The sequence below is a fragment of the Bos javanicus genome, chromosome 10 (assembly GCF_032452875.1).
Source record: "Bos javanicus breed banteng chromosome 10, ARS-OSU_banteng_1.0, whole genome shotgun sequence".
In the NCBI taxonomy this organism is placed as follows: Eukaryota; Metazoa; Chordata; class Mammalia; order Artiodactyla; family Bovidae; genus Bos; species Bos javanicus.
Genome location: NC_083877.1, coordinates 102,025,373 through 102,040,187, shown reverse-complemented (window position 1 = coordinate 102,040,187; position 14,815 = coordinate 102,025,373). Strand labels below are relative to the sequence as shown.

General features: G+C 42.7%; 1 protein-coding gene across 6 annotated transcripts in view; it reads left to right on the top strand.

Moving 5' to 3' along the window:
* Positions 1–14,815, top strand: part of RPS6KA5 (ribosomal protein S6 kinase A5) — a 219,661-nt gene that overhangs the window by 169,814 nt on the left and 35,032 nt on the right. For all 6 annotated transcript variants that reach the window (XM_061429707.1, XM_061429705.1, XM_061429708.1 and 3 more), the window contains 6 exons: positions 1,814–1,964; positions 6,087–6,248; positions 8,325–8,450; positions 8,832–8,965; positions 9,614–9,707; positions 13,053–13,223. In XM_061429707.1, the coding sequence (XP_061285691.1) occupies positions 1,814–1,964; positions 6,087–6,248; positions 8,325–8,450; positions 8,832–8,965; positions 9,614–9,707; positions 13,053–13,223 (838 nt within the window). The remainder of the gene's footprint in view (positions 1–1,813; positions 1,965–6,086; positions 6,249–8,324; positions 8,451–8,831; positions 8,966–9,613; positions 9,708–13,052; positions 13,224–14,815) is intronic.

Sequence of the window (14,815 nt, the reverse complement as noted above, 5' to 3'; positions counted from 1 at the left end):
TGCTGCAGCCCTGACAGACAGGGGGTGTCAGGGGATGCTGCTGGGCTTCTTAAATTTTTATTTGGCTGTGTCGGGTCTCAGTTGCAGCTTGCAGGCTCTCTCTGTTGCGGCCAGCGGGCTGGGTCATTGCTCTGCAGCGTGTGGGATCTTACTTCCCCGACCAGAGATCAAACCTGCACCCCTGCGTTAAGAGCACCCCTAACCACTGGACCCCAGGAATCCCTCTGCTGTGCTCTGCTTGCTCGTGTTTTGCTTGTTCTTTCAGCAGTGATTTAGGTTCCCAGGTTGGAGTGTTAGGCGTAGAGCGAGCTTTGAAATGAACAACGCTGCTGGAATGCTTAGTTGGAAGTGACTGTCTCCCCGTCACTCCTTGAGCCCAGTGCTGCAGGCCGCCTGTTTCTCGGGGCTCCTTAAGTGAGGGAGGGGGCAGGGAGGAGCTCGCATCTGTCTGGCTTCTGCTTCGTTCCGGGGATGCACCAAGCACCACGCACCAGGTCCATGCTCGTGTCAGCAGTGATGCCCGTTTTAGGCAGGTCCTGCTGTTGAGAAAACAGTTGTGGAAGCTGTGGTATGAGAACATTGATGAACTTTTCTAAGGTCACACGGCCAGTGTTACCTTGAACCTGATCCAGACGGGCTCCAGAATTCCTGCTCGTATCACACTGTAGCTGTCTCTTAATTATCTTTTTGTTCCAAAACAGTGTTACTATTCTGATGCACAACAGGGGATCTTTTTCCAGCCCAAATAATTGAGAAACTGTTCATCTCCACATGTACTGTGTTAAGCTTCCTAATTTCCATCAACCCCTTCCATTATATTTTTCTCATTTAACTGTTGTTCCAGCTCTTAAGAGGGACAGAGGTACATTAGGATTGAATTGGTTTCTTCTTTGACCTTAGAAGAATTTAGAATATGATCATGTTAATTTTTTACTTGGCTGTACTGTCGGTAATGAGCAGAGCCTGCTCTGTCCTGGAGCACCATGTGCCTTCCAGGGCTCCCTGGTCTGTTTCATCGTCGCCGATCAGGAGGAGGACGTTCTCGTCCGTGACGAGCCCCCAGCTCTGATGCCCTTTTCAGACACCAAGGCCGAGCCTCCTCCAGGTGGCTCTGCTCCCTGTCTGGGGCTCCTGCCCTCCGCATCCCGCTGGCACCTTCTGTTCACTGGCACACGGGGCAGGGGAAGCGAGACGGGGTAGTTGGGGTTTCACTCGTCCTTGCAAACCTGAGTGCCGATTTTCTCTTCTCTGAAATTTATTAAAGTTGTTTCCATTGTGAAAGCTTTCATCATAGAGTCTAGTCCATAGATAGGAGATCTAACTCAATTCCAAGCCTTTTTTATTTTCCCCCAATTAAATATTTGAATAGTAGTTTCCCATTATGGACTTACTTTGTGGCTCAGACGGTTAAGAATCTGCCTACATTGCAGGAGACCCAGATTCAATCCCTGAATCGGGAAGATCCCCTGGAGAACAAATTGGCTACCCACTTCCATCTTCTTGCCTGGAGATTCCATGGACAGAGGAGCCTGGTGGGCTGCAGTCCACGGGGTCCCAAAGAGTCGGACACGACTGAGCAATTAACACTTCCCATTAGGATTGACATACTGGAAATAATCCAGTACTTTTTGTTTCTGCTATTTTGAGTTTCAGAAATTTGATTTCATAGTATCTCAATTTAAATATTTTATCTCCATTTTTCACATATAGTTAAATTTCAGAGTGTGTCACACCATAATTGTTTCTGCAAAGAATATGGTCACTATAACTTCACCCTCTGTTTATTTTAACAGCAAGTTTTATCTGCCTACAGGAGAATATTAAAGAGCGAGCCTCCGTATCCCCAGGAAATGAGTGCTGTAGCCAAAGACCTGATCCAGCGTCTCCTGATGAAAGATCCCAAGAAAAGACTGGGATGTGGTCCACGCGACGCAGATGAAATCAAAGAACACCCCTTTTTTCAGGTGAAACACACTGAGCAGATGGTGTTCTGTGCCCTGCTGTTTTCAGGGTGCTTGGTGTTCTTGGTGAAATGAGCGAACATGGGCATTTCAGAGCCATTTTCTCTCCGCTTCCATGGTGTTATCCCTTTTTCAAATGACAGAACCCTTTAAGAAGGATTAGAATTCTACTTGTAAGGATCTCTATAGTCTTTTTTTCTCTTTAAATGAAGTGAAAATGGGAAGGATCCTATTAACAATTGTTTTTCTATATATTAATTGATTAGAGTTTCTAAGTATTGGTTTCCATTTGTGATCTGGAAATGTAGGCATATAGACTGAGGAGACTTGTACTGAATTTTTTAGGCTCACTTCATGAGCTGTCACTGCCACTGTGTTATGCTTTTTAGATAGTCATTTCATCTCTTCTTTCCCAGGAGAAATCTTAGGCAATTCAAAATCGGCCTCCTTCTCAGTTGAATATCTATAATATGTGAAGAATTATTCATTAATTTTCACTGTACTTGAGACGGTGCTTTTCTTGTTCTGCAAAAGCCTAATGAGACCATCTGCAGAGCACCAACATGTCTGCTAACCTCAGTTTGCTCAGTGTAGGAAAAAAAAAATAACCATAGCTTTCGATAACTGGGAAAAAATAGACTGAGTTGGCTAGTTATTGCAATCTAAATAGTCAATCTGAAATATAATGACCTGGATTTCTAAAACTCTGAGTTTATGACTTTTAAATAATTTAATAGTATCAAGAAACATGACTTAAATATTTATGTCTAGAGGGACCATCAGTTTTATTTTACAAACTGATCTTTCACATTATCACGAAAATGAATGAAAATATCATACCAAAACAAAGAAAAAACTACTGTAGAGTAAGCTTTCATGCTTAATAGAGAAAAACAGGTAGTAATTGAAAATAAGAATCTTAAATGCGAAAAAAAGGACACATTTATTTCAGTTTTAGCCATTTTAAAAAGTATTACTGTACTTCTTATAGAGGTTCAGTAGCATAGTGAGAAATACATTTAGAATAAAATTCTCAGTATGTACATTTCTTAGATTAAAAGGTTAACATTTGAACAAACTATTTCAGATATCTTGTTCAGAAATTTGGCTCCAAAATTAACAACAAACTGTGGAAAATTCTTAAAGAGATGGAAATACCAGACCACCTTACCTGCCTCCTGAGAAATCTGTATGCAGGTCAAGAAGCATAGATAGAACCAGCCATAGAACAATGGACTTGTTCAAAATTTGGAAAGGAGTACTTCATGACTGTATATTGTCACCCTGCTTGTTTAACTTCTATGCAGAGTACATCATGCAAAATGCTTGGCTGGGTAAAGCTCAAGCTGGAATCAAGATTTCCCGGAAAAATATCAACAATCTCAGAAATGCAGATGATACAACCTTATGACAGAAAGCAAAGAGGAACTAAAGATGAAGGTGGAAGAGGAGAGTGAAAAAACTGGCTTAAAACTCAACATTAAAAAAAATAAGATCATCGCATCCAGTCCCATCACTTCATGGCAAATAGATGGGGAAACAATGGAAACAGTATTTTCTTGGGCTCCAAAATCACTGCAGACGGTGACTGCAGCCAGGAAATAAAAAGATGCTTGCTCCTTGGAAGAAAAGCTGTGACCAACCTAGACAGCATATTAAAAAGCAGAGATATCACTTTGCCAGCAAAGGTCCATCTTGTCAAAGCTATGGTTTTCCAGTCGTCACATATGGATGTGAGAGTTGGACCATGAAGAAGGCTGAGTGCTGCACAATTGATGCTTTTGAACTGTGGTGTTGGAGAAGATTTTGGGAGTCCCCTGGACTGCAAGGAGATCCAACCAGTCAATCCTAAAGGAAATCAACCCTGAAAATTCATTGGAAGGACTGATACTGAAGCTCCTATACTTTGGCCACCTGATACGAAGAATCGACTCATTGGAAAAAACCCTGATGCTGGGAAAGATTGAAGACGGGAGGAGAAGGGGATGACAGAGGATGAGATGGTTGGATGGCATCACCGACTCGATAGACCTGAATTTGAGCAAACTCCAGGAGATAGTGAAGGACATGGAAGCCTGGTGTGCTGTGGTACCTGGGGTCGTGAAGAGTCAGACACAACTGAGCCACTGAACAACAACTCAAGCGAAATAGCCCAAATCATATTTTCCTGGAATCTTTTCCTCCACAGTTCCCTGTACTTATGAATATTGCTGTACTTATGAATATTGCAATATAGCTTTCATATTCGAGCAATTTTCTATAGCTTAGAATAGTAATTTTAGGTTATTTAATTGCCTTGACTTTGTAAATGACAGGGACACTTCTGCTGCTGCTGCTGCTGCTAAGTCGCTTCAGTCGTGTCTGACTCTGTGCAACCCCATAGATGGTAGCCCACCAGGCTCCCCCGTCCCTGGGATTCTCCAGGCAAGAACACTGGGGTGGGTTGCTGTTTCCTTCTCCAGTGCATGAAAGTGAAAAGTGAAAGTGAAGTCACTCAGTTGTGTCTGACCCTTAGTAGCCTACCAGGCTCCTCCGTCCATGGGAGTTTCCAGGCAAGAGTACTGGAGTGGGGTGCCATTTCCTTCTCCAAGGGACACTTCAGGAAAGACCAAAATTCTACTTGCAAAGGCCCAAATGGAGTGGGGGTGGAGAGGATTGTAATAGTATTCAGCTTTCTACATACTAAATGTTGTCCTGCTGACAACAGGTGTCTTTAAGTTACCCCTTTACTCGAGAAGTTCCTCTTAATACATGTACGGTAGCCAAGCACAAATCATATGCTCGTAATGGAGAACACCACAGCTGCAGAGAGGGGAGAGCACAAACTAGCAAGTCAAGAAACTGGCCCTTCCACTAGCGAATGTTTCAGTGAAAAGGATTGCTGTGATTCCCAGGCTTCAGTTTCCATCTGGATCAAATAAAGAGGATGAGCTAAATGACCTTTAAGACCTGTTGCAGCTGAAAAGTTTGAAGATCTGTAATTTAGTGATCGTACCTCCATCGCCTCCACAAGAGGGCACAATAAAAACATTTTATGTTGATTTTACTTACTGAATGTCATCAAGTTTCATGTTTTACCGTCCCCGAAATCAGTATGCAGCTTACAATGGGCAGAATTTTGCTATTCTAATTGGTCACGCTTTTTCTTTCTTAATGGTATGTAAAGTAAGTGTGTATCTTACTATCAAGGATGGCATCTTAGATTATAGGAGAAATATATTGATATTATATATTTGTAATATCAAATACATTGATACTATATATATACATACTGTGGGATTCAGTTCAATAAGTATTATCAGAGACTGTTTTAAGTGACAGAAGGAGAACAACAAAAAAGAACAGAGGGTTGAATTTGGATCATATAAGAGAGCAGTGTATCAGACAGTGACTGACATGGGTGGGAAGGAGGCCTGGATTATGCCCTGGGGGAGAGAAGAGGCCATGTTGAAACCCTTGAATACAGTTGAATGAGAAAAGAATGGTTACATCAGTTAGACTTATAGATATAAACCAATGCATGAATTACAGTTTATTATCTAATCTGTCTAGATGGCCAGAAGGAAAGCTAGTTAACACTGCCTCTTGAAAATAGGGCTGTTCCTTTAGAGTTAATAGTCATATCCATTTTAAAGCCCTTTATTACAGGCTAGGTTTGGTTTTGGTTTGGCTTAAACGCCTTTCTCGGGGCACCTGACAGTAACTCTTGATGTCCACTGGGTGAACTGGGGTGTTCTGGTGCCCCCTAGTGGCCAGGATGAGACCCCGCGGCAGTGGGATGGAAAGCAGTCTCACCTTCCAGTCCCGGCGTCGGGTGGAGCTATAAACTGCAGTCAAAAAACAACTGAGCTAGTCAGTATCAGATCTGAATCAGTCAGCCTTGAGACATCCAAATGCTTTATAACAATAACATAATAATTTTCACAAACTGATCACATGTATGAAACCGCCCCCCCCCAAAAAAAATGCACCTGTTTGTAAAGAAGAAATTGTTTTTAATTGTTGGTTGGAAATATGTGCTTTTCTCTCTCTTGCTCCATGAAAATTACCTACCTTTGTTATTTTTCAAAAATGTATTTCAACTTTGTTGATTTCTACTTTGTACCAATTTTCTTTCTGTTTTAGAAAATAAACTGGGATGATTTAGCTGCCAAGAAAGTGCCCGCACCTTTTAAGCCAGTCATCCGAGATGAATTAGACGTGAGTAACTTTGCAGAAGAATTCACAGAAATGGACCCCACCTACTCTCCTGCAGCTCTGCCCCAGAGCTCCGAGAGGCTGTTCCAGGTAATCGCGAAGGGTGCACCGTGTTGCTTGGCCACAGGTGCTTTCAAAGAAAAGATTGATTTTCTCATATGAAATCTTTTTGGCATCTTGAAAAACAGGACTCTCTAATTTCTTTAAAATGATTAAATACAGAGATATGACAAATCGTTAACTGAAGCTTGTGGTTTGTTAAATAGCAGACATTATTTACGTGTTTTATTTTTTAAGAGTTCTCTTTATATATTTAATTATTTTTGGCTGCACTGCACAGCATGTGGGATCTTAATTCTCTTAACTGGACCACTGAAGAAATCTCTGTGTGTTTATTTTTTATGTAAATAACTGTTAGAGGTAACACCTGAAGTTTTATTTCTGTTCAGGCTCTTTTGTAGAAAATGCAGTACTTTACCTCTGTTCAAACAAAGTATTCTTAATATTGTATAAATAGTGTTATCTGATTTTTTTATCTCCAGTGAATAATCTGAACTGTTTCCCAACTCTTACAAAAGATTTAGAAAGGATTTTATACTTAGTTTTCTCAGACTTCTCAGACTTAAGATAAAATATTCCTACTATTAAATGGCATTGTAGCTTCATCTCTTTGACTCCCAGAAGCATCCCAATAGTAAGGTTTAACTGTCTCTGGACATAGGCTTGCCCTTGGCTGGGCGCATAGCAGATGGAAGAAATGTTTCTTGAGTGTTCTCGTTTGAACAAATCATCGTCCATGATTATACACATGATCCCCAGTTTACAGTGGTTCAACTTAGGATTCTTTGACTTCATGGTGGTGCAAGTGATCCACATTAGATACAAAGCACACTTTGAACTTTGCTCTTTCCTGGAATGAGGGTGCGCAGTGCGATCCGTTCTCAGTGCTGGGGGCTGCGGTGAGCCCTGGTTCACAGGCAGCCACATGGGCCTACAGCGACCAGCGAGTGCAGACAGTGTCCAGTGATACGGTGCCCTGAGACCAGCCAGTGTCCAGTGACACACACACTGTGGTGTGACCAGTGAGTGCAGCCAGTGTCCACTGACACGGCGCCCTGAGACCAGCCGGTACAGCCAGTGTCGAGTGACACAGCGCCCTGTGAGCAGTGAGTACAGTCAGCGTCCAGTGACACAGCGCCCTGAGACCAGCCAGTGCAGTCGCTCTGGACACACAGTCTTGTGTTTCACACTCAGCGCAGCAGTCAGTAACTGACATGAGACAGGTAGCAGTTACTGCAAAGCAGACTTCGTGTTCGATGATTTTACCCAACTAGGTTACGTGAGTGTTCTGAGCCCAGCTAAAGTAGGCCAGCCTAAGCTGTAATGTTAGGTAGGTTATGTGTGTCAAATGCGTTTTCAACTTGTAATATTTAAATGTATGGCGAGTTCATCAGGACAGAACCCCAGTGTGAGTCGTAGAGGTCTGTACCACTTTTGCTTCAGCACATCGTTCTGCCGTTCGATTTTATTGCTTTTCAATTTCAGATGGTTTCCCCGGTGGCTCAGCAGGTAAAGAATCCGCCTGCAGTCCAGGAGATACAGGAGATGGGGGTTCCATCCCTGGGTCAGGAGGGTCCCCTGGAGAAGGAATGGCAACCCATTCCAATATTCTTGCCTGAAGAATTCCATGGACAGAGGAGCCAATTGCTGACTTAGAAGCTGACTGGAATGAAACTTGCTGTTTTGCTAGTTTGGAAACCAGTAGCATTTCAATCACAATTAGTTCCTTAACTATACTTTTTTGAGAAGTTAGTTGTGTTTAGAAGCAAATTTTTATCAGCAGTGCAAAAGAATTATAGCTATAAGGAAGAAGTATTCTTCTGCCTTTCATTTTGAATCGGTTGAATTCTACCAGAAGATGGCATTATCACCTTCTGAAAAGCATTATTCTATTGATTTGAAATGACCTTGTGTTTTGGATTGCAAATAAAGTAGAACTAGATTTGTCTTAACAAAAATCTGAACATTTTCCATTGGCCGTGCCACGTGGCATGTGGGACCTTAGTTCCTCAGCCAGTGATGGAACCCGCAGCCTCGGCACTGAGAGCATCGAGTCAAAGGAGAGAAAACGGTGACTTACTTTGTTTACTTTTCTTTTCTTTTAAGGGCTATTCCTTTGTTGCCCCTTCCATTCTCTTCAAGCGCAACGCAGCCGTCATGGACCCTCTTCAGCTTCACATGGGAGTTGACCGCCCCGGGGTGACGCATGTTGCGAGGAGCGCGATGCTGAAGGTACGCCACGCGGTGGTCACGTGACCTGCTCGAGGTTTAAATACCAGCGCTAGTTGCCTTTCTCAAGTCCCGTAAATGGAATGGACTTTCCATTTGACTCAAACCTAATTTTAAAAAGTGAACAGATGGAAATAGCGATATTTGCCCCAGAAAATTACCAACATGCATTTGAAGGAGCTCCTGTTTTACAGCAGTAGAAAATGGTGCATTTAAGTAAGTGATAGAGATGTTAGACACGAGCTAGTGATGAATTTTTAAAGATTATAAACGTAGTCCAGTCCTGCTTATTAACATTCATAACGTTCTGTTACTCAGGAATTTTATCTGTCCCTGTGTATGACTGACATTTTCTTAAGTTAAATGATGTTGGTTTCTCATCAGGACTCTCCATTCTATCAGCACTATGACCTGGATCTGAAGGACACACCACTGGGAGAAGGAAGCTTTTCAATCTGTCGAAAGTGCATACACAAAAAAAGTAACCAAGCATTTGCAGTCAAAATAATCAGCAAAAGGTGTGCCCTTTCCTCATATATTTGTTCTAGTCGGTGGATTCTCTAAGATCTTTATTGAAAAGGAAAGTAACAGTATGTTGTAAGGTTTTTAACCAAGGCTTTAGCCATTCAGCTCATCAGTTGATCTACTATACTTCTAGCTCTGAGACAGTAATCCACTTTAGACATAAATCATAGTGTGATATGCTTTTCAGGTTATTACGAGAAGACTTTCTTGTGGCGGTGTTAAACAGACTTGCTTAGTGAGTTCAGCAGCTGTTGCCATTCCTATTAAGTGTTATATTTGAAATATTTCTCCTGAAATTATTAACATTTAGCAGTCCACAGGTAGCTTTAAGAACTAGTTGTTTTGGTAACTGACTGTTACCTCCATGATGGTTTATTCTTACAACCAAATTGTCGGGCATATAGGGCATCCATTTCTTCATATGATTAAGCACTTTCCTGACTCGGAAATAATCATTTTTCTCAAGAATAATGCTTTACTTGTTCTGGTGGGTATATGACTCACTGCTTTCATGAAAGCCTCCTTCTAATACTTTGACACTCACATTCTGAATGTGCTGTAAATAACAAAATTAGGGCTGGGGCTGTACTTCCAAAAGCTTGGTGAACAGGAGTGTGGACACTGACCGCTTCATCTTTCAGGATGGAAGCCAGCACTCAGAAAGAGGTAACAGCGCTGAGACTCTGCGAAGGACATCCCAATATTGTGAAATTACATGAGGTTTTTCACGATCAGGTATTCCGCCTTTTTTCTTTACTCTGCATACTAACTCATATGCAAGGGTCTACTTTTCACCAGTTTTGTCAGTACTTCTGGCGCAGAGTCAGGGATATGGGACGTGACGCAGCCACTCGAGAGGAAAACCCCCTCCGCTCACACTCACCCACCCCAGTCAGCGCCTCCTCCGCTTCTCTCACTCAGTCGTGGCCATGCGGGGCGTGGACAGAGGGTGTGGGAGGGGGCGTGGAAGCCCCGCCCCCTGCGCTCCCTGCGGTCTGGCTGCCACCCCCAGCTCGTCCCTGCCTCCTCTCAGAGCTCAGTTACATTCGCCTTCAGCCAGATGCTGTGAAGCCTCACTGTTGTCGTTTTTGCTTAGTTGCTGAGTTGTGTCTGACTCTCTTGTGACCCCGTGGACTGTAGCCTCTCTGTCCGTGGAGTTTCCCAGGCACGGATACTGGAGCGGGTAGCCATGCCCTTCTCCAGGGGATCTTCCTGACGCGGGGACCAAACCCGGAACAGAAGAGCAAGGACGCCGCCCTTCCCTCTTCTCATTCCAGGGGCTCACACTCCCCACTGCTGTCCCCTCGCCAGTCCCGCTTTGCGTCAGGACGCTCACTCGGGGCTGTCACTTTGGACACGGGAGGGATGCTGCTGTGCCAGGTCCATGCCTCCTCCTCCGCAGACGTCACTCCGCAGTCGTCTCTCCTCCGGGAGTGGGCAGGGTGGCACAGTTGCACACAAGATGGCATGCCAGGCAGCAGAGCCAAAACCAGCCCCGGGTGTGGTTGGCCCCGACTTTACCAATGAAGAAACTGAGGTTCAGAAGGGTCATGAGCGTTTTCCCACCGGGGGGAAAAACAAAGAATCATGAGACTTATCCAACCAAAGTCACATAGCAAGTCAGTGAAAATCCCGCTGGAGAGCTGGTCTCTGGTTCCGGGCTCCCTCGAATGTGCTGCTCGGACGTGCACGTTGGAGGGAAGCTGTGGCCCAGCTCTCTGCCACACTGAACTCCCCAGAGCGCCGAGGGCTCGCAGGACCCCGCGGCAGGGAGACCAGTGGCGGAGGAGCAGCGTGACTGCGATAGCTGCTGCTTGTTACCATGTACCTTGCCTGGTCCAGACATCATAGCTCTCATTCTAAATGCATTGTCTTATTCAGTCCTTACTATGACTCTGAAGTGGGAAAAGCAAAACTCACAGAAATTAAGTAATCGGGCTTTCCCATCTCTGAGTGGTACTTCTGAACCTACACAGTCCAGCTTCAAAGCACGCTTTTGATTACCATGTCCCGTTGCCTCGGGGGAGGCAGACCCACCATCTGGTTTTCATGTCAGGTGAGTGAGCACCCACAAAACGACACTGTCTACCTGCTGCCTGGTGCTTCTAATCAGAAAAGGAAGACCTCTGAATCAAGGGGTGCGGGAGCTGGTCTCCCTGCTCCTTCGCAGCCTCCACCTCTTTGGGGTACTCAGCTGCAGTGCAGGAGGCGAGTCCCTGTCCCCTGGGGGTGCTTAGGAGGAGACGGGACGGCTTCCTTTTGGAGACGGTTCACATGTCCGGCCAGGGCTTGGTGGATGACCTTGACATGCCCCTCCGTGGTCACAGCTGTGCTCTGGGCTACTCCTCCCCACCCAAGACTTTGGATCCCTGACCTTCAGGCCACCATCGCATCTCGGGAATTATACCCCTAGTATTGTATTTATGTGACAAATTAACTTCATCATCTCCTGCTGTTATATTCAAGAGTTACTAGAATAGACACCATCTCATGGGGAACTCTCCTGGCGTACAGTGGTTGAGACCCCACCTTCCAGTGTGGGGGACGAGGGTTCAGTCTCTGGTTGGGGTGCTAAGATCCCACCTGCTCAGAGCAGCTGAGCCTGCGTGCTGCAGCAAGAGAGACCTTCACACCCAAGTGGAGACCCAGCACAGCCAGAACGCCGTCTCATGGTGTAAACCTGCACACACCAGTGTAGGCACAGGCTGCTCTAATATGCGGTTGTTGATTACTCGGGTTGTCTTTTTCCCCCATGATGGTGACACAGTTGCCTACATCATGCCACATCCAACCGTCTGCTTTTCATCTCAATATCCTTAATCACATCTGAGAAATCCCTTCATCATACAAGGTAGCATCTTTAGGTTCTGGGGGTTGGGATGTAGACATCTTTGAAGGGCCATTATTCACATTTTTCTCCATTATCTACATTTTTATTGGTAAGGGTGCTAAAGTTCATGGAGGTAAAGTAACATCCACTGGGTCATAAGTAAGTTGCAGAAATGGCATTCAGATGCAGACTGGACTCTAAAGCCTGTGTCTTAAATCACTCTAGGTATTGCCTCTCCTTTGTTGAAAGCTTGCTGGCATACACTTGTAGCATTTAGCTTTGACCTAATTTGGCTGATGTAGAAATTCAAGTTAGCATGTCTCCAGTAGCCTGGGAGCAATTCTCTTTTTTATAAAAAGAGTTATTCACCTTCTAGAATATGCCCATTGTGTGCAGGAGAATGTATTTATAACCATCTTTTTTATGATGCCGTTTTTCCAGACTTTGCTAATTCAAAGGGAAGCGTACTTTGTTTTGTTTGTTGAGTGACATTGGTGTGATAAGGCATAGCATTTGAATCTGATTATTGATAACTTTTTTAAACCATTTGTGTTCATTGGAGAGTGGATATAATTCCTTTGTTTTTCAATAGCTTCTATGTTATTTTCTTTATGGAAATGTATGCAAAATATAATAAGTATGTAACTTTTGATACCATTTAATTAAGATCATGCCTTTGGTATCAAAAGCAATTTTGTCTTTAAAAAGCCCATAGTGAGTTATGGGTGTTTGCCATGGGAATTAACAGGAACCCTGAAACTAATCTGTTGAGCCCTAAGAGAAGATTTAAAGTGACATCATCCAATAATGCCTTTTTTTAAAAGGTAAATTTGCCATTAAATGTGTGTGTCAGGCCTCTCGTGGGCAGCGTGTTCCATCAGTAATCGTCTATATTATTTAAAGCAGCCAATTTCACGTTATTATCAGTACGAGGTCACACTTTAAAAAGAAACATATATAAACTCGATAGAGAGTGTTGGAATGCAATTCAGCTGAAAGAATTCGTCGAGGAAAGGAGACATAAGGATTTCACTGCAGTGCTTGAAATTTTCCATTACCAAAATAGAACTCTAAAAAAGACACATTATCCTTCAACTCTTTGCTCTGAAATGCAAGGATCACTGCTGATTACTTTAACAAGGGACTATTTAAATTTATCGGTTACAGTTCATAGTCAGTAAATGTTTTCTGCGTGGATCAGCCTCTCCTCCTCTTCAATAAGGCCCTCCACATTGTTCTTTCTTTTCTAGCTTCACACATTTCTCGTGATGGAACTTCTGAACGGGGGAGAGCTGTTTGAACGCATTAAGAGAAAGAAGCATTTTAGTGAGACGGAAGCCAGCTACATCATGCGGAAGCTGGTTTCAGCTGTAAGCCACATGCATGACGTCGGAGTGGTACACAGAGATCTGAAACCCGAGGTATAAAATCCTTTGACACAATCTGGCATCATTATTAAATGTCCCCTAGACACGTGTGGGCTTTTTTTTTTGCGGGGGGGTGGGGGGGGGTTGGTTTTTATTTTCAGAGCTTTTTTCTAAATAGATACTTGCAAATACCATGTTTCTTGGATTTTTTTCCGTTTCTATTTCAGTCTGAAATAAATCTGCCTTTTCTTTTTTTTGCCAGCTGATCATCTTGAGGTTATATTTGTAAGTGTGAGAGCCTTTTATGGAAGAAATACTTTATGCAACAGTTGTGGACTAAAATAGCAGTGGGAATGTTTGTAGCAGAAAATAATACCCCTCCTGTATGCATGCCGTTTTAGAGGGGCTTTTTTTTTTAAATGGTGTATTTTGAAAGCTTGTCTTTTGCTTTCATAATCAAATTGATTAGCTCATGAATAGGCACGTATATAACCCTGTTTTGAATATTTAAAGCATTGTCTTGGCTTAATTAGCCACGTGACCTTTACATGCGCTTTTCTTTGCTCATGTGCTGCTGTATTATAGAACTGTGTAGCAGTGCAGAAGTAGCAGCTTTTCATATATTTTTTCTTTCAAAAGGTTAAGAAAGAAGGTTCTAACTCTAGAATAATCCCTTTTTAGTATCAAAAATATGAAAATTCCTCCCTTTTAGAAAATCATCAAAGTAATAATGCAAATTGAAAAACAAAACCCAGTACTTTATAAAAGGATAACAATGAATCATCCTTTACCATAGGCAAAATTATATGTATTTACTCTCTAAAATAGAATTTCAGTTTTAATTGCTATGTGATTGTAATGGATTTTCAAGTGTATTTTAAATAATAATTTGGTGTTTATTTTTGTGCTAGACTACAAAAAAATAATCTCTCAAAAAGTACCATTTATGCCTTTTGGTTAAGTACCTTAGGTTACTGGTAGGAAGAGGATGTTTTGAAAATGGAATTCTCTGTCTTTGGATATAACTGACTGATTCCTAAAGGATTTAAACTTCCGTGTACTTTCTATTATTGTTATTCCTATTACTCGTAATTAATCAAAAGTGGATTGTGTTTTATGAGCTGGCAGCTGTGATAACTGCCCCTCTGCTTCCTGCATCACAGTTCTCACTCTCCCACACAACGCCCACTGAAAATATGGTGCTCTGTACATTGGAGATTAGCTGTCTATTTTTAAATATGAACACATACCATTTAAATGCTTTTTTTGATAGACAAGGAACAAGCATGTAATTTTTTTAATTGAAAAGATCTGTTCCATGACTGTCTAGAATTCATTTTCACATGTTTTATTCTTTGATAACTGGCCATCTGTCCCGTCATGAGTCTCAAACGATGCAACTGTCCTCTCCAACAGAATTTAAATTTGCCTTCTGATTTTACTGGTTAAAAAAACACTCACATAGCTTTGTTCTTATCTGTTAAAAAGATTTTGTTTCAACTAGGCATTTGAAAAGAACTGTCTCATCATATAGGACATCCTGCTACTGTGATAGTCCTAAACCAACGTGTGTTTTGGAGACATGAAAATGTACCTTTGCACTAACGTTGTCATAATGAAATGGCTTTCACTTTGACTTTTAAGTG